Source organism: Sorex araneus, chromosome 6 (genome assembly GCF_027595985.1).
Source record: "Sorex araneus isolate mSorAra2 chromosome 6, mSorAra2.pri, whole genome shotgun sequence".
In the NCBI taxonomy this organism is placed as follows: Eukaryota; Metazoa; Chordata; class Mammalia; order Eulipotyphla; family Soricidae; genus Sorex; species Sorex araneus.
Window position 1 is genome coordinate 60,646,303 of NC_073307.1, and position 19,598 is coordinate 60,665,900.

Genomic DNA, 19,598 nt, shown 5'->3' on the forward strand with positions numbered 1-19,598 from the left:
CTGCGAATCGAACCCGGGTCAGCTGCATGCAAGGCAAACGCCCTACCCACTGTGCTATCGCTCCAGTCCCGCACTTGATGGCTTTTAAAGCTGGAATTTCCCCCAAGCATCTTTGTTGTTTCTTTAGCTATTGAAGAGGTTGTTCTAATACGGTGTTCTTCAACCTGTCTAGACCGAGAACCGGCACCAATCTGCAAACTGGTGAAGACCATGACTAGAGTTATTTACTAAAGTCCTAATATTTAGGAAAGGAAGTAGAAATCCATTTAATTTTGTGAAACTTTTCTTTCAAAAACAGAGTGATTATTTGGTAACACTAATATTCTATCTTGCTAGCTTCTTTCTAGAGTGTTATTTTGATTAAAACATTTCCTCAACATGAAGTCCCAGATTAGAATAGGACATAGCCGAGCCAAAGCAAGCTTCCAGACTCCACTCTTAAAGATCATTTCCCCTGTGAGGTACGTCCATGCTTGTAAAGTTGTCTCTGGACACTGCCAATTACAAGGAACAGAGATAGCACCCAAGCGGCTTGTCCAGAGGCCTGTATCCAGAGACACCAGAAGTTCTGGAGCCTGAGGATGGACACGGGGGAACAGGCTGCAGTAGAGGTTCCTGTCCCAGAGCATCTTATTTATATTTTGGGGTGAAGAAGCTAGCTACTTTTGGATCAGTGCTTGGGGAGGAGTTTGTTCTTGGCAGTGCATGGGGGGGACATAACAGTGCTGGGGACTAAACCTGGAACTCCTGCACACCAGCCACCTACAATCTTTTGGGTCACCCCTGCCCCCAATTGTCTCAGAACTATGCCTGCAGCTGCAGGGGGCAGGGAGTCCCTTGTTAAGGCGGCTGGAAAGGAAATTTGAGGTCCCTTCCAGTCTTGAGGATCTGAGCTTTTGACAGTTCCACAGGTCCCTGCCGTTTCCACAGGTGCTTGCCCCAAGTTCGGCTGGACCTCTGCTGACACTTCCTGTCCTCGGGCCCAGCTCAATTGCCATTCCCGTTCTGCGCACAAGAGTCCTCCCCGACCCACAAACTGCGGGGGTGGCACGAGTCTCCACCTTTCCTCCAAAGCAGGGCTCAGGCAGGCTCATGGGGTCTTTGCTGCTGAGTAGGGAACTTGGGAAGGCCCTGTAGAATGCACCAGTGCAAGGATGAGTTTCTCGGGGACAGGGGCTCAGAGGCTCTGCGGGGGTGGCGTGACCCTTCCACAACGGGAGTGCGGGATACTACCATCCCTCATGGGGCTCCAGTCCCTTCAGCCAACGCCCAAGAAGGCACTGTAGGGACTCTTGGCAGGCGGGAGTGCGCCAGGGCCGGCGGGCGCGTACTCAGAGCGGGCCGGCAGGAGGCGGAGCTTCCGGAAAGGCGCCCGCCGGTTTCCGGGTGCGCGGCGCGCTCGGCTTGTTTCACGGCCGGGCGCGCTCTGCGATTGGCGGCGCCGGCGCGGAGGCGGGCCGGGGCGGGCCGGGGGCGGGGCGCGCGGCTGCGCAGTGCTGTCCCCGCTGTCGCCGCGGTCAGAGGGACGCGATGGCCGGGCCCGCGTGGATCTCCAAGGTGAGCGCCGTGGGTAGGGCGGGCGGCCGCATGCCGGGCGGCGGCGCAGTCGCCGCCGCCTCGGTCCACACGCGCGGGGCCGGTGTTTGCTCCAGGCGGCTTCCAGGAGGGGTCGGCGTCAAGGTCACGCCGGGGGCGCGGCCGGAGCGAGCTGAGAGTCAAGGCGCCAAGTGCCCCAGGACCTGGGCTCTCGGCACCCCCGGGTGCCCAGCAGGACCCTGAACCCACCCAGGCCCGCAGCACCCCGAACCCCGGGCGCTTCCGGCTGCACGCAGGAGCTGCGCGGCTTCCCCAGGTGAGGGAATCCCGGGCCTCCTGCTGCCGGGGTTCCCCTTGGAATCTGGCCCGGCGTGCTGGCAGCTGTGTCCCCTCCAAAGGGCACCAGGCGCCGCTACCGCGCACCTTCCAGTTGCAACCCGAGCTCGGGAGGGCGGGGCCGGCCTCCGGCAAACCTGGAGGGGCCCAGGCCGCGCCCCTGCCCGGAACCGGGGTCTGCGCTGGGGCTCAAGGTCACACTCCAAGCGGGTTCCCCATGTGGAGGGGGACCCCGGGCTGTCCCTGCTCTCTGTCCTATGCTGCCTGTGCCATGGCCAAGGTCACACGAATTACCCGTGCAGGAGAAGGAAGCGCTGAGGTCTCTTGTGACTTTGAAGGAGTGGTCCCCAAAGATGTGCCATAAGCAATTTAATTTCTCTCTGCTCTTTCTCTCCTGTGTTTTGAGATTAAAGGGAGGTCCAGATACAGTTTCCGGTAAGAAATTATTCCCAGATTGCCTTCTTCCCTCTCACTCCCAACCTGTCCCTTAGCCCAGGGCATAAAGGTCCCCATCCACCTGTGGCAGCCAAGCCCTCTGCACTTGACCGCCCTAGAGAAGTCCTCACGTGGCAGGTGTTGAGCTGAAGCAGAAGAACCTCAGAGGCTAATGCTCGATTTGAGAGGTGCTGATCCAAATGTGGGCCCCAGTCAGTTTCTCTCTTGGGGTCCATTCAGGGCTTTATTTGAGAAAATGCGTGAGCAGTTTTGGGATGCCTTTTATCTTTCTAGAGTTTGTGTCAATTAATAGTAGGTTTCTCAGGTCTTGTCAGGTTATGAGATGCTGCACTTTGTGGCTCCCTGCTCTCGGTCTGACACTACGCTCAATGTTTTTAAGTCGGACTGTGAAGATGGAAATGAGCTATGGGCAAGTCAGCCCAGGGCCTGAGTACAGGGCTTCGTCCAGTGTTGGAGCCTGTCCGGGGTCCTCAGCCTGGCATGCCTGGATGTGAACAGTCCACAGCTTGTCCTGACTCCTCTGTGCTGTTTACCTTCCTCGGTCCATACCGCGCAGAAGGAAGCCTGGGAAAGCAGGTCTGTGGAGAGAGCAGGCCACCATTGTAGCTCCTTGCTAGGTGAAGTCCACTTGATCAAGGGTGGCGCTGGCCTCTGGTTCCCAAGAAAACACTGAACACCCATTACAAGCCAGGCCTGCCAGGCCTCTTCTAGGCACTGGAGATAAAACAATGGGGGGAATGAAAGTCTTGTACTCACAGGCTTTGTATTTTATCTATGTGGGGAACAGGAACCAAGCTCTCATTTGTTCATTTGTGAGACATGACCCAAGGCCTTTTGCCTTGATCCTGAGCTGTCAGCCGTTGAGATGACCACTGTCCAGGGCCCCTGTCAGTCTAGCCCCAGTGTCTTTTTGGGGGCACTGTCATTGTCCATAGAGGGTTCTGGGTGCCATGCATGGGGCTGTCCATAGAGGGTTCTTGAGGGTTCTGGGCTCCGTTCCCAGAATCCATGACCACAGAGGCTCCCTGACAGCTGTGCTGCCCTGGTCTGGCCCAGGAAGGATGACTTAGGGTGGAGCAAACTCCCAGGTTTTCTCTTATGTCTAACAGGAAGTTGCCTTGAAAACTTCTCAAGACCTTTGTTCTCAGACTGTTTCTCCAGTCAGGAGATTGCAATGGGCCACAGAGGGAAGTCATATCAGGAGGGGGGCCATGACACATGACTCGAGGACCATCCAGTAGGACGGGGACACAAAAGAAACAGGTCTGGAGGCGCCACGGTTAGAGAAGGCTGAGAGACTGGGCTCTGTTCCTATTTTCCATTTGTGTATCATGGCGTGTGTGCACGGAGCCAGCCTTTATTTGTTATTTTTTGAAATAAAGCAGAGTTTATTTGGAGGTTTTAGAAAGGGAGGAGGGAGAGAAAGTGAGAAAGAAGAACACGCTCAAGAGAGAACGTGGGCTTCTCCAAAGGTGGAGCGAACCCCTTCACACATTCCGGAATTAGACAGGAACACACGAAAGTACATATCTCAGAAGGGGAGATGTGGACCGGCATGTGCTCAGCCACGTGGACACAAGCGGCACATAGGCTTGCGCAGCATATGAGCCAGTGAGCTATCCTTAAAAACCTATGTTGCTGGTGGGGTGCGTCTGTGTGGAAAGAACCACTGGTGACGTCTAGAGTAATAAGACACATCGGTGACTGTTCTGTTTTGTTTTGTTTTTTTTTTTTTTTTTGCTTTTTGGGTCACACCCGGCAATGCACAAGGGTTACCTCCTGGCTTTGCACTCAGGAGTTACTCCTGGCAGTGCTCAGGGGACCATATGGGATGCTGGGAATCTAACCCGGGTCGGCCGCGTGCAAGGCAAACTCCCTACCCGCTGTGCTATTGCTCCAGCCCTGACTGTTCTGGTTTTTTTTTGTTGTTTTGTTTTGATAACTTGTCCCTGTCCCCATGAGTTAATGAGAAAAATAGTGACCATGTTGCCTATATTTTCAGAAGGAAATAATTTAAAGTTCTCATTTTGGAGAACTTATTAACTTATTTAACTCATTTTGCAAGAGATAGTGGATAAAGCAGTTGCCTTGCACACAGCCAATCTGGGTTCCATCCTGGACACTGTTGTATAGACCCCTGAGCTCTGCCAGGAGTGACCACTGGGCACAGAGGCAGTAAGTAGGCCCAAGAAAGCTCTCGGCACCACTGGGTGTGACCCCAAAACAAAACAAACAAAACTTTATTCTGTATGGTCAGGTATCAAGATGGTATGAAATAAACTCTCTTAGGTTTTAGTATAAAGTGCACGTTCTCTGTCATCGTGGGAGTAAGTGAGCATGGGGCGCCCTTGAAGGGGTGCTGGCAGAGCCAGATTCTCTTCCTGGGGACCACCCTAAGCCAACCCTTGCAGACCCTAGGTTTATAAGGATCGTCTGGCTCTAAAGCTAGTGAGGCTTTTCTGAGAGTCTGTATTACCCCACTGTGCTAACTAGTGGTCAAGAATACTAGACATAAAAACTCTAACCTGAGAAAAAGCCGTTTGGCTAAGAAAATACAGCTTTGGGGCCAGAGCAGTAGTGCAGCAGGTAGGGCAATTGGCCTTGCATGCACCCAACCTGTGTTCGATCCCCAGCATCCCATAAAGTCCCCTGAGAACTGCCAGGAGTTATTCCTGAGTGCAGAGCCAGGAATAACTCCTGAGTATCATCAGGTGTGACCCCAAAACGAAACGAAAAGTTTAGCTTCCATCTGCCTTCCACATACGTCTCTGACCACCTGTTTATAAAGCTGACCTTGAAAGTACCCTGCACTAAAATTCTCAAAGCAGATAAGCTGTTGCTTTAGACCTGTGGTAGTTTGCCACGTCACACTAATAGATAAAAACAGCATTCCAGAGAAGTTCCTGATTGCCCTGGTTCCTCCATGCTGCTGTGCCCGATTCTGTGCTTGACTGTTCTGTCTTCCTGTAATGTAGGTCTCTCGACTGCTGGGGGCATTCGGCAGCCAAAAACAGGTGACGAGAGGTTTGGCCGGTGGTGTGAGTATAATTCCGTCTTTTATTTTTCCTTTTTAGAAGTTTCTCAAGAAAGTTGCTCTGACACATTTATTGTATAGTTGTTGTTGGGTTTTTTTTTTTTAAATCTCCATGAATTTAGTATTAGGGAAAATTGGCCATATTTATCTTGTACCTAAAAATTATTGGCAAACATGTGTACATCTACTAAGTAATTGCACTTTTCGGAGAACTGTATTCTAGCTAGTTCTGCACCCCTCTCACACAAATATCTTGACTTTTGTTAGAAATACAGAAGACCATGAGCCTTACTCTTTCACAGTACATTTGGGTAAGGTTGTTTTTTCAAGACTGGTATAAGTGCTGAGAAAATTGTTGAGAAGCTTCGAAACATGCTTTGCGTTTTTACTTTGAGCTTCCTCTGCAGACCTGTAGATAGGGCGCTGCAGAGCCCGGGCGCTCACTGGGGTGCAGCTCCCTGGTTCCCCCGACGCCTGTTCTCAGGAAACCAGTGACAGGGCCCAGTCTTAGGGTCTGTGTTTCAGAGTTGAGCCCACACTTAGAACCCCATCATTTCACCCTCCTGCCATCCCGTCCTGGTCTTCGTTATCCCTGCTTTCTGTGTAGCAGCGGTCCCATCAGAAGAGAGAAGCTGCTGGTACGTTTAGTCCTCTTTGCTCCCTATGCTGGGAGGAAGTCATATATGTTTGCGTGCTCGAGACAGGACAGGCAGAGGGTGCAGTGCTCCTGTCTCTGCTGGTGCCAGGATACAGAGGGGGCTCGATTCAGCTCAGGACTGGTGAGGGTTCACATGCACTTGGAGAGCTGAGAGGTGGCCTCTCTCTGCTGCTGCTTCATGTCCATTAAAACATCTCCATTAAAACAGGCCAGTTTAGCAAAAAGGGGATCATACTTGAAAGAATTTAGGAGATAACTAATTTCCAAAGAAGTTCTACAGAGGTCAGCAATAGTACATCAACCTGACCACTGAGTACCACAGACAAAAGACCAGGGACACCTGATGCATCATTTTTTTTTTTTTTTTTTTGCTTTTTGGGTCACACCCGGCAATGCACAGGGGTCATTCCTGGCTCATGCACTCAGGAATTACCCCTGGCGGTGCTCAGGGGACCATATGGGATGCTGGGATTTGAACCCGGGTCGGCCGCGTGCAAGGCAAATGCCTTACCCGCTGTGCTATCACTCCAGCCCCTGATGCATCATTTTTAACAAATGCAGCACAGATAGTTGGATCTGGAGAAGGTTATCTGGGCCAGACCCAGGGGACCCCCAAACCATGACATAGAGAAGGCTGGGCCCCTTCTGGACCGGACCCAGAGAAGCCCCCAAATCATGATGTGGAGAAGGTTGGCCCTGTGTGGGCCGGGCCCAGAGAAGCCCCAAACCATGATGTGGAGAAGGCTGGGCCCCATCTGGGCTGAACTGAGGGGAGCCCCCAAATGATGACATGAAGGCTGGGCCCTGTCAGGGCCGGACCCAGGGAAGCCCCCAAACCATCACATGGCTGGTTTGCTCGTGAAGAGGGTCTGAGTAGCATTTTTGCTTCATTATTTCATTTACTATTATTTGCATTTAACTTCTTGACTTTCAGGCTACCCCTGGCTGTGCTTCGGGGCTGCTCCTGCTGTGGTGCTGGGAGCCCATGTGATTCCGGGGGTCAGATGCAGGCTTCCTGCATGTGAAGCAGATGCCAAAACTATTTAGCCATTTCCTCAACCCTTCACTCCTAATATCCTTTCATACCTTCCACTGCTTTTGTCTGAAATTGGCACAGCCCACTGCTTGTCCTTTGTAAACATATTGTCCTTCTGGGACCAACTGTGACTGCAGGACCCTGACAGGCTCTTCATGGGGGTCTCAGGCCTGCAGGGTGGGTTCTGGTCATAGATGCCATGGAGGGAGTGCTGTCACGTGAAGTGGAGCACTCAGTGTAGATCAGGCCTCGGGGGCTGCGGGCAGTGGTCTCAGAGAGAAACGGAAACTTCTGTCAGTATGGGGACAGCGTTCGCCTTCCTGAGAGACCCAGTAGGGGCCTGCTCTTGCTTTGTAGACTGGACTGTGAGGAGAAGTAGCCCTTGGCCCGGTTCCTCGCTGCCTTATTTTATCTAAGCTCAGTAAGTAAGGAGGAAGGAGGTGGAGCCTCTGTGTCTGTCCCACAGGCTGAGCCCAGGAGATCTCCTCATGGCTGCGTCTTCTGGTCATAGTCTCTGAGACCTTCCAAGATCCGTTCTTACTGGCTGCTTCTGTGATTTCTCATCTTCAGGGCCAGACAGTGACTCTGATCCCCGGAGATGGTATTGGCCCAGAAATTTCAGCCGCAGTTATGAAGATTTTTGATGCTGCCAAAGTAAGTAGGCCCAAGAAATACCTTTTATAATGGACATGTTGTAGGGACCAGAGAGGTAGAGTTTGGTCCTGGGCTTGATCCTTGGCACAGCACACACTTGTGCATACATACCTGTTATGTGTGAAGTCCTGAATTTGATCTTGTCAGTGCACAAACATGCACACGATGCTCATGAATGTACTACACACACACACATATATACATGCATGTGCACACATTTCCTTAGATCATTGAGGGTCTTAGGATGAGTCATACATGTTTATGTGAAGTTAGTGAGATCTGTTTGTAGCAGATTTTTTGTTGTTGTTGTTTTTTGGGTCACACCCAGCGATGCTCAGGGGTTACTCCTGGCTTTGCACTCAGGAATTACTCCTGGCAGTGCTTGGGGGACCATACGGGATGCCGGGGATCGAACCCAGGTCGGCCGCGTGCAAGGCAAACTCCCTACCCGCTGTGCTATCACTCCAGCCCCTGTTCCTAGCAGATTTTTACTTCAATGTTTTGCTGTGTCATTATAAATCATGTCAGCAACAGCTTTGGCGTGATTTTTTTTCTTTTTCTTTGAGGAGGGTGCTTTTTTGGTCATAGTCAATAATGCTCAGAAATTACTCCTGGCACTGCTCAGGGGACCATATGGGATGCTTGGACTAGAACCCCAGTTGGTTGCATGCAAGGCAAACAACCTCTCCACAGTACTGTAGCTCTAGCCCCTAGTACAAGTTATAAAGTAATCTGAATAAATGATAAAAAATGAATATGAAATTTTAAAAATAATAAAAATAATCAGAGTAAGCCAGTAACATTAATCACCTTTGACCCTTACCTATAAGGATGGAAGATTTATTTATTTTGGTTTTGGGCCACACCTGGTGGTACTACTGGCTCTGTTCTCAGGGATCCAACCCAGGTCGGCTGCATACAAGGCAGACACATTCCCTGACATACTATCTCACTGATCCAGAGGGATAGACCGTCTCACTGACCCAGAGGATGTTAAGTGTTTTTTTAGAAAATTGTTTTTTGGATTTTTTTTTTTTTTTTTCGGTTTATGGACCATACCCAGCAGTGCCCAGAGGTTACTCCTGGCGCTATATTCAGGAATCGCTCCTGGCAGGGTTGGGGGGGACCATGTGGGATGCAGGGAATTGAACCTTCCCAAGGCAACTACCTTCTCTGCTGTACTTTTGCTGAGATCCTTTCAATAGCCTTTTTGGACAAGTTCTCAACTATGAGGCAGTAGATTTCCAGCGGCCTATCTTTCAATGCGGTAGAAGCTTTGCCGCCACACTTTTATTGTTGTTGCTCATCACTGCTGAGTTAGTTGGTTGCTGAGGTCACCCAGAATGGTGTGGCAGAGCACGGCCTATTGCAGCTCTGGTACCTGCTCTTATGTGAGGTTCCTTGACTTGTGGGCTACACCCGGTGATGCTCAGATTACTCCTGGCTCTGCATCCTGGTGGGCTTCAGGGCCTACATGGGGTATCAGGGATCGAACATGGGTTGTATGCAAGACAGGTGCCCTCCCTGCTGTATTATTTCTCTGGCCCTATGATAGTTCACTAAGTGTGGGTGCTGTGCGATGTATGTTCAGTGGCCAGGAGCCGCCTCCCGGTCTTCCCAAAGAGATAGGGTGCCACTGACTGATGGTGAAAATGGCCCATGTAATACAGAGCTGCTAGCATCCTTGTAGAACACCTAAAGGGGTCAGAGGTGTAGGACTGCATATCTGATTTACAGAGGTAAAACATTCCAGCAGAGGCAGTTCTCTGGGGGAGATTAACTCAAGGAGACCTCTGTCTCCCAGGGACATCTGTATTGCTTTTCTCTTTCCCTCTAGTCATATACATCAAACAATTAGTCAAACATTTAATTCTACTTCTTATCAATACTTGCAGTCGTTTGGATAAACAGAGTAAGAGATGAAGATCCCAAAACTTAGTTCTCTGGGCTCTGAAAGCAAGCTAGGTTTTTACCATAAATCCCAGACTAAGTTCTCAGGCCAGTTCAGCTTGTCCTTCCCCCTGGGGGTCCTGTCTCTTAAGGCATAACAGCTTGTATGAAGACCATGCTTTTATGCTTTCTAGACTCTCCTATTTTTTTTGGGGGGGTCACACCCGGCAATGCTCAGGGGTTACTCCTGGCTCTGCACTCAGGAATTACTCCTGGCGGCGCTCAGGGGGACCATATGGGGTGCTGGGAATTGAACCTGGGTCAGCCGCTTGCAAGGCAAATGCCCTACCCGCTGTGCTATCGCTCCAGCCCCCTAGACTCTCCTATTTTGATGCCAAGGTAGCTTTGCCGCTTGCCCCGGCCCATCCCAGTCTAATGGCGGGATCTCTCTTTTGGGCTGTTGGGAACTATAGCAACTGAAGTCTGAGTCTATTAATTATGACCAATGCCCAGGAGTAGATACATTTCAGAGTCAATCAACTCCCAAATATTAGGAGCACAGCATTAATAGTCTTTCTGTGTTTAAGCAAAGAACAACATAGCTCTATAGTAAAATATGAAAAGGTCATAAAGGAAATAGAAAAGCAGGTAATTCACTACAAATAAAAAGTCCAGAATTACCAGAAAGTTTTGACTTATAAGCAACTGGAACTGACTTGGAGAACTGTGACAATGAAGGGTAAAACACAAAGGAAAGGTTAAAAATAATCTCAAGGGATTATAGGTGCTCACAAGAGCACTGTAAGCTTCTCTGAGAAGAGGAAAAGGGGCAGTTCACTGATGAAGCCTAAAACGCTTAGGGTTAATATCAAACATGGTCCCTCTGTTGTGAGTTTCTAAGTAGACTCTGTGAGTCCCCCAGGGGAGCTGATATATGGGCGCCACACAGTGGTCCCTGTGAGCAGGCACCGGGGGGGCCCTGCAAGAGAACAGGTGTGTTACATTGATGGCATGATGCCAAGGTGGCTCTCAGTGTAGACCTTCATCCTGTGCTTGCACACCTCTTTATCTGGTTTCATCGAAGTGACTGTTCAGTTCCCGCTGCTGCAACCAGTGGGAGTCTCCAGAGTTAACCCCCCAACACCACAGCTTATTCTAGAACATTCTCCTCTCCAGAATCCCCCCACCCCCTACCCTGTGCCTTGTAGCAGTCACTCCCTGCTCTCCCATCTGAGTCTGCAGGCTTTTCTGGACTTTTCATGGCATCAGGTCTTCTTGTACTTGGTCTGTCATGAGTGACCTGTCTTCGTCTCTGTCCCAGCCCACATCCCTGTGGAGGGACCCAGGTGTCCTCAGACCAGCAGCAGGGGATTGGGAAAGGGCAGCTGACCACTGGGGCGATGGCGGGAAAGGGCAGTATGGACAGCCTTCAGCCTTCTGGATTGTAAGGACTCCAGAGCCTTGTTCGTTGAGAGTGAGGGGCATAGCCCAGGGTCACTGCCCAGTGGCAGCCTTGTTCAGTGCTCAGGGAAGCTGAGATATGGGCCTGTGACCCTGCCCTGTGCTCCACCTCCAGGCACCCATCCAGTGGGAGGAGCGGAACGTCACAGCCATCCAGGGCCCTGGCGGGAAGTGGATGATCCCTCCAGAAGCCAAGGAGTCGATGGACAAAAACAAGATGGGCCTGAAAGGTAGGGAGCCTGCGGAGGTGAAGCTGCTGGTTTCTCTGCGGCTTTGAAAGTTGGTGTGTGCTCATTTGTAGAATATAAAATAACACAACGTGAGACTGACACCCGAGGAGAGTAGACACATGGGCCAGGAATATTGTTCCATAGTTGGAAGCCTGCGTCATGAGCTGGGGGAGAAGGCAGCTGAAATAGAGAATGGATCACTAAGTCAATAGTGGTTGGAAGGATCGTTCGGGATGGGAAATGTGTGCTGAAAGTAGATAAAGGATCGGATGTGACAGCCTCTCAGTATTTGTATTGCAAACCATAATGCCCAAAAGTAGAGAGAGAGTATGGGGGAAGTTGTCTGCCATAGAGGCAGGGGGAGGGGTGGAATGGGGGGAGATACTGGGGACATTGGTGATAGAAAATGTGCACTGGTGGAGGGATGTGTGTTCGATCATTGTAATACTGAAACTCAAACATGAAAGCTTTGTAACTATCTCATGGTGATTCAGTAAAAAAAGAAAGAAAGAAAGAAAGTTGATGCATGGAGTAAATAAGGCCTGTATTTACGGGATGGGACTCACCCAGTGCAGTGCTCTGTTCTTCCCCAGGAGGGGGTTAAAAAGTTATTGACTGGAGTCAAAAGAAAATGTTTATTTACCTTCGACTGGGTAAATCTGTCACATACATTTTGTATTTTCACTTGTGACCCAGCTTTTTGGTTTGGTTTGGTTTTTGGCTCTCACCTGGTGATGCTCAGAGCTCCTGGTGGTTCTTGGGGGACCATCAGGGGTGCCAGGGTTCAAACCCGCATTGGCCACATGCAGGGCAAGTGCCTTCCCCGCTATATATTTCTGTGGCCTCTTAATAGTGTTTAAGGAAATAATATTCTGAATGCCCTGCCGAGTTACATTCGATTTCGCACAGGGTTTTATTTATTTATTTATTATTGAATCACCGTGAGATACATAGTTGCCTGTGACTGAGTTTCAGTTATGCAAATTCAGTCATGCCTGTCCCAATACCTGTCTCTTCGTCAGTTGAAGAAGAGACCAATGTCTCTTCTATGCTACCAATGTCCCCAGTTTCCTTCCTGCCCCCGCCTAGCCTGCCACATTGCAGTGGCTAGCAGTGCCCATCATCACCTGCTTCCTCAGATGCAGGCAAGGTTGGGGGTGGCCAGCATCACCTGCTGTTCTCTGATGCAGGCCCTTTGAAGACCCCAATAGCAGCTGGTCACCCTTCTATGAATTTGCTGCTGCGGAAGACATTTGACCTGTATGCAAACGTCCGACCCTGCGTCTCCATTGAAGGCTACAAGACCCCTTACACTGACGTGAACATTGTCACCATCCGGGAGAACACGGAGGGGGAGTACAGCGGCATCGAGCACATAGTGGGTGCTTTTCCGCATCATGCACGCTGGGTTGTGGGGGGCTGGGGTGTCGGCCGGTTGGGTTATCTGAGGAGGTGTGGCTGCTTGTCTTCTCTGGCCAGCAGCCCCCAGGTGATACTTGGGGCCGCTTCTGTGTCCCAGGGCTTAAACCTCGCTCCTGGGCCCCGTACACTGTCCCTGGGCACTGGCTTGTGGGTCACTACCAGAGCCCTGGCCACCCTCTCCAGATGGCTCTTCCTCTTTCAGATCGTGGACGGTGTCGTGCAGAGCATCAAGCTTATCACCGAGGAGGCCAGCAAGCGCATCGCTGAGTTCGCCTTTGAGTACGCCCGGAACAACCATCGGAGCAATGTCACTGCTGTGCACAAGGCCAACATCATGTGCGTCCCAGGGCTGCCAGGGCTTTCTGGGGAGGGGGGTGGGTCTCACCGCATCCAGCTGCGGGGCGCGGGGCCCACCTGCCCTCCAGTCTGCACATACCCTGTACTTGGTGCTCAAACGCCGCACCGTTCTGGCCCTCCTGGCCCTCCTGTGAAATGCCTCACCTGCGAGTGGCTCGGACACTTTGGAGGGGCAGGAGTCTACATCCTGGAGGGCCCCAAGAATGACTGTCAAGGGGGGCCAGAGCAATAGGACAATGATTAGGGTGTTTGTCTTGCATGTGGCTGATTCTGGTATGATCCCTGGACCCTGATAATGGTCCCTCGACGCCCTCTAGGAGTAAGCCCTGAGAATTGCTCTGTGTGTGTGTTTGTGTGACACTGCAGTCTGTTCCCCTCCTGGCCCCTCCAAGTGTAAAAGCCATGTTCTCCTAGTCTTAAGACCAGCATTGAACATTAAGACTTTTCAGTACTTGAATGTCACCTTCTAGAATAGTTTTAACATGTTCAATAATGATGAACACTCTTCGCTCTTGCTGGTTATATCCGAAAGCTGAAGTAGCATCTTCTACAGTAAATGCTTCTGTCTCACCTCTGTGCTTCTGGGCGTGTACAGAGCAATTTTAGTTTTATGTTCTTCTTTTCATTAAAAATTGGTTTTGGGGGCCGGAGAGATAGCACAGCGGGTAGGGCGTTTGCCTTGCACGCGGCCGACCCGGGTTCGATCCCTGGCATCCCATATGGTCCTCCAAGCACTGCCAGGAGTAATTCCTGAGTGCAAAGCCAGGAGTAACCCCTGAGCATTGCTGGGTGTGACCCAAAAAGCAAAAAAAAAAAAAAAAAAATTTGGTTTTGCGGGCCAGAGCAATAGTACAGCGAGTAGGGCGTTTGTCTTGCATGAGGCTGACCCAGGTTCGATCCCTGGCACCTCATATGGTCCCCCAGTACTGCCAGGAGTGATTTCTGAGTGCAGAGGCAGGAGAAATCCCTGAGCATCATTGGGTGTGACCCAAAAAGCAAAAAAAAAAAAAAAATTGGTTTTGCTGGGACTGGAGCCATAGCTAAAAAGCAGGAAGGGCATTTGCTTTGCACACAGCTGACCCAGTTCCTGGCATCCCATATGGTCCCCTGAGCACCACTAGGAGTAATTTCTGAACACTGACCCCTGAGTATCACTGGGTGTAATACCACACACACCCCCGCCCTCCCAAATAACTTAGCTTTGCTGTAGTTAGACAGCTTGCCTTCTGGAACTTACCTTCTTAAATTTCTCTGATCCTTCTCTTGATGCAAGTTTTTGTTTTCAGTATTTTTCTCTGATTAAATACAGGCGAATGTCAGATGGGCTTTTTCTGCAGAAATGCAGAGAAGTTGCAGAAAACTGTAAAGACATAAAGTTTAACGAGATGTACCTAGACACAGTGTGTTTAAATGTGAGTATGCACCTTCTTGCCGGCTCTCTTGTGGGCGCTGGTGCCCAGGTCCCCTCTGATTGTCCTGCACCTACTTTGCAGATGGTGCAGGACCCATCCCAGTTCGACGTGCTGGTGATGCCGAACCTCTACGGAGACATCCTCAGGTGAACCTGCGATCGGGACACTGCCCATTCACTTGCCCCCTCACTGGCCAGAGAGCTCTGCTGCTGCTTGCTCCTTGCTCCCTCTTCCCTAGCCCCGATGAACGTTGGAATTTCCCTAGCTGTACTTAGGTCTGGGGGAGGGCGCTTTTAAGATTTTTCAGCTAACTTTTGCCATAATTTCAGACTTACAAAAAAGCTCCAAGAATCCCTCAAAGAGTGCCCGTCTGTGGCTCTGTGTTGCCAGGTGTTGCGATTTCAACACACCTTTCTCTTCCCACTTATACCTGCCTCCCCAGCCTCTTGTTCCTCACCTACGCGCACACATGTCCACATGGTCCTCTGCGGGAGTTCACGTGGACTTTCTTGCACTCGGGGTGCCAGCTGCCATCATGTTAGTACCAGTGGGCATCTGTGTGGGCAGCTGCTGTGCACCCAGACAGCCTGATAGTGTGCTGGCCTCGTAGACGCTTCAGACCACCCTGGACATGCCCCCGGCTACGGAGCTCCGGCTCCTCAAAGTTGCAAGTGCATTTGAAACCAAGGTCTGGGCCCAGATGACACGCTTTCTTCTTGCTCCTGACAGTGACCTGTGTGCCGGACTGATCGGAGGACTGGGAGTGACGCCCAGCGGCAACATTGGCGCCAATGGGGTGGCCATCTTTGAGTCGGTAAGGCCTGCGAGGGGTCGGTGGGGGGAGCAGAGGAAGGCGGCTGCCCGTCTCATGGCTGCTTGCTCTGCTTGCTTGTCCCTTAGTGATTTTGAACCCTTAGTCACTAGTCACTGTGTGTCCTTTCTCTTACAGTATTTTACCGAGGACTGACTTGAAGTTGTTGGCCCATTTTTGTGCTTTTTGATTATTTTTTTCTTTGTTTTGTTTTGGGGCCACACTTGTCATTGCTCAGGGGACTGTGTGGGTGTTAGGGATTGAGCTTGGATCAAGCCGCCTGTGAGGCCAGCATCCTGCCTGCTGTACTGTCTGGTCCAGTGCTTTTTATTTTTTATTTATTTATTTTATTGCTTTTTGGGTCACACCCGGCGATGCACAGGGGTTACTCCTGGCTCATGCACTCAGTAATTACTCCTGACGGTGCTCAAGGGACCATATGGGATGTTGGGAATCAAACCCGGGTCGGCCACGTGCAAGGCAAATGCCCTACCTGCTGTGCTGTTGCTCCAGCCCCTCCAGTGCTTTTTAAATTTTTAATTAATTTTTTCTTTCGGGGCTACCCCTGGTGCTCAGGGACTATTCCTGGTGCCGTTCCAGAGACTGTAGCACGCATGCTCCAGTCCTTTAAGCTCTTTTCCACCCTCATTTTTGCACTTTTTAAAAAAATTGTCCTAACTCTTAATTCTTAAAACATGCCAGTTTCTGTCGCTGAGTGCAGACATGGTGTTTATCCCTCTGACTGCACTGATCCTTGCCCCCACAGGTCCACGGCACTGCCCCCGACATCGCGGGCAAGGATATGGCCAACCCTACAGCCCTGCTGCTCAGTGCCGTGATGATGCTGCGCCACATGGGCCTGTTCGACCACGCCGCCAAGATCGAGACTGCGTGCTTCGCCACAATCAAGGATGGGAAGGTACCTGCTGTCCTGTGATGTGGGGAGGCACTGCCCACCTGGTTTTGCTGGGAGCATGAGTAGCCCATCCACTGTCAGACAGGAAGTCATGGTGTGTGGGCTCTCTACACGTGTGTGTTCTTACCACCAAAGGGCTGGAAGCAGGGCTTGGAGGGGCCAGCCCCCGAGACTCGGTTCCCGGGAGCAGCTCTTGTCTTTCCACAGCAAGCTCCTGCAGTGCATGCTAGCAGCTATGGCCAAGTGGTACTCTAGCCTCAAGGCTGCAGAATCTAGGGCTGTCCACAGACAGAAATGCCTTTGGTCATTGAGACCTTGATTACACTCTGCACAGTAAGAACGAGACAGCTACTGTTAATAGATACTTAGAAGAAGTTGTTTTGGGGGACTCAGTCATCCCAGTGATGATTGGGTGCAGCTGCTACAAGTGGCAGGGTCCTGTGCTTGTTGGGCATATTTCTGGCCTTTCAGCTCTCTCCCAACTCCAGTTTTCTGTCTAAGCTCCACAAAGTGGCTGCTGGAGTTTATCGAGGCACAGAGACCAGCTTTTGGGGGTGGGGGGGCTCACCCCCAGTCTACCTTCACCCACCAGCACCCAGGCTGTGGGCTTGGCCTGGGGGTCCAGTCACCCCCAGTGTGGCCACAGTGAGCAGCAATCCCGCTGGGGCCTCGTCCCTGTAGAGACCACTCTCTCATCGCCCAGCCCAGCGCCCTGCCCCCTTCCCTTGGCACCCCCACTTCCTTTCTAGAGTCTGTAATTTTTTTTTTGGGGGGGTCACACTCAGGAATGCACAGGGGTTACTCCTGGCTCTGCTCTCAGGAATTACTCCTGGTGGTGCTCAGGGGACCATATGGGATGCTGGGAATTGAACCTGGGTCGGCCACATGCAAGGCAAACACTCTACCCGTTGTGCTATCGCTCCAGTCCCCATAGAGTCTGTAATTTAAAATTCTTATGAACAAATACAAGAGACTGAAGAGACTGGAGCTAGGGTTTTGTTTTTTTTTTGGGGGGGGGGGTTGCTTTTTTTTTTTTTTAGAGGGGGGTCACACCTGGCGATGCTCAGGGGTTACTCCTGGCTTTGCACTCAGGAATGACTCCTGGTGGTGCTCGGGGAACCATATGAGATGCTGGGAATCAAACCTGCGTGGGCAGTGTGCAAGGCAAACTCCTTACCCACTGTGCTATCACTCTAACCCCTGGAGCTAGTTTTTAACAGCCTGAAAGAAAAGTGTCTCTGAGGCATAGAGCCACCTCGCTTGGAGTCCAGCCTCCAAAACCAAGTCAAATCCTCTTGCTTTTTGTTGTTGTTTGGAATTTAGGGAGTTTTGGTCATACCTGGTAGTGCTCAGGGGCTATTTCTGGCTTGGTGCTGACGGTTACACCAGCACAGACCAGATAGTGCTGGGGTGGAACTCAGGCTTCAGCCTTCTGAGTCCTCCTCAGCCTCTCTTGTTTACTGAACTTAACACTCCCACCCAAGAATATATGAAACCCCTGCTTAGGTTGCTTTCATTTATTTTTAGTTTTTAAAAGTAATTTATGTTTTTGTTTTGGGGTCACACCTGGCAATGTTCAGGAGGTACTCCTCAATCTGTACTCAGGAATGACTCCTGGTGCTACTTGGGGGACTGTATAGGGTCAAAGTGATTGAACCCGGGTTGTCCATGTGCAAGGCGAGTGCCCTTGCTCTGTCCTATCTCCGGTCCCAAGTCCTAAGGTTGCTTTCTTTCAGATGCTCATTAATTGGACATTTTCTTCAGACCTGTTCTGTTGCCGGGCGGGGGAGGAGGGAGTTAGGAATCTTTTTCCTCTTTGCCATTGTACAGAAGCTTCTGTTCTTTCCAAGTGAGTGCATACACATCGGTCCTGGGTGCTGGGGTTGGGTGAGAGGTCCCTACCCCAGGGCTCAAGCAGGCCTCACTGCAGGCGCTGCCTGAAAACAGCCGTGCTTTCTCCCTTACCTTTGCTTTTATTTTCCTCAGATCTTAACAAAAGACTTGGGAGGCAATTCCAAGTGCTCTGACTTCACAGAGGAAATCTGCCGCCGAGTGAGAGATATGGATTGAGGCCCTGCAGACAGGTCCCCACACCACCCACTCCGGGGGCACCACCCCCTACTCTGTGTGCATTCGGTTTGCTTCTCGACAGAATCCATGTTCAGATCTGGCCTGTTCTTACAAAAGGTCTGCGCAGGGCACAGGGGGTACCCCCGCCTGCTTTCAAAGGACTTTTTCCTAGTGCTTGTTTTATTTGTTAAATGTCTGTCTGGTATACATTTTTGTAAACTCTTCAGTGGACTGTATCATTTGCCATTCTTAATCATTTTACATCTCAGTTGAAACACTCTTTTCCTCAGCTGTAAATATGATACAGAATTAATAAGAGAAAAATTGACTTTTTAAAAGATAATTTGTTTTCCTTGGTTTATGGAAAACGTAATAAATACAACCAAATATTGACATAATAATAGCACAAGACAGAATTCATCAGAAAAAAAAAAAAAACAGGCACGGAGAAATTTCCTGGGAAAGCTCCCACAGAAGCTGAGATGGCAGCACTTCTCTTAGTAACGCGCAAACCCTTCCCGTGAATTGCGTCCTTCCCATGAATTTCCGAGTGTGAATAAAGACCTGAGAGCCAAGAGTGCAAACGAGAAGCTCACTTGTGTCTGTGTGATAACTGCAGGCAGCACACTGCGCAGAGACCCTGAGGAGGCCGCTCCACCCTATGTCCTGGGACACATGAATGGGTGACTTGGTGCTTCCCAGCAGGGTTCAAGCACGCGTGTGCCTGCCGGGAGTGGCAGCTGAGTGGCTGCTCCTGTGCCATCTCATGCCCACCCACCTGCCTAGACTTGGGCTGTGGTTAAGAAGTGGCCATGCTGGCTCCCAACTTTGTAGTGAGCGGCTACCCTTTCCTGCCCAGCACTGAACCCTGCCTGCTCCCCAGGGTGCTGGGTCCAGAGGGTAGAGCCCATCACCAGCTGCTGCCAGGCCAAGATTTGTGCTGAGCCTCGGATTGTGGACACTTTTCCACCCGCATGATGTCACTCACTCACTCTCATCTTGGTCCTCACATCACAGACTCACTCTCCCCTGGCCCTTGTGCGGCATTGCAAACCCATGGCTTTGCAGACGGAACCCTGACTGGGTCATCTTGAGGCTTATAACCAAACTTACAATCTTAATGTACTTGTCCTTGTTGAAATCGCTGCTTCCTGTTTTACTGGACTATGCTAATATCATGGCTCCTGGGTTCATGCTAATAAAGAATTCCAACTCAGAGTAAGATCTGTCTGTTCTGCTTGTTTCCTGCTCAGAGGCCCTGAGTGTCCTACCTCTGCTTGTTGCTCAGAGTGGCAGGCCCAGGTTCAGTCCTGAGCATC

The 19,598-nt window shown here is 50.9% G+C and overlaps 1 protein-coding gene across 1 annotated transcript; it reads left to right on the forward strand.

Moving 5' to 3' along the window:
• The first annotated feature begins 1,463 nt into the window (after nt 1-1,463).
• On the forward strand, nt 1,464-19,497 carry IDH3A (isocitrate dehydrogenase (NAD(+)) 3 catalytic subunit alpha). Its single transcript, XM_004617623.2, has 11 exons — nt 1,464-1,557; nt 5,304-5,366; nt 7,627-7,710; nt 11,177-11,291; nt 12,482-12,669; nt 12,916-13,049; nt 14,380-14,482; nt 14,564-14,628; nt 15,212-15,296; nt 16,060-16,212; nt 18,196-19,497. Exons 1-11 carry the CDS (start codon nt 1,531-1,533, stop codon nt 18,277-18,279), a joined length of 1,101 nt encoding a protein of 366 aa, XP_004617680.1. The 5' UTR covers nt 1,464-1,530; the 3' UTR covers nt 18,280-19,497.
• Nucleotides 19,498-19,598: the final 101 nt, after the last annotated feature.

Excerpts from the sequence above, each read along its gene's own strand:
- IDH3A (XM_004617623.2), top strand. The coding sequence starts at position 1,531 with ATGGCCGGGCCCGCGTGGATCTCCAAG. Across the intron at positions 1,558-5,303 it reads GGCCCGCGTGGATCTCCAAG|GTCTCTCGACTGCTGGGGGC; the intron begins GTGAGCGCCGTG and ends CCTGTAATGTAG. Across the intron at positions 13,050-14,379 it reads GTGCACAAGGCCAACATCAT|GCGAATGTCAGATGGGCTTT; the intron begins GTGCGTCCCAGG and ends GATTAAATACAG.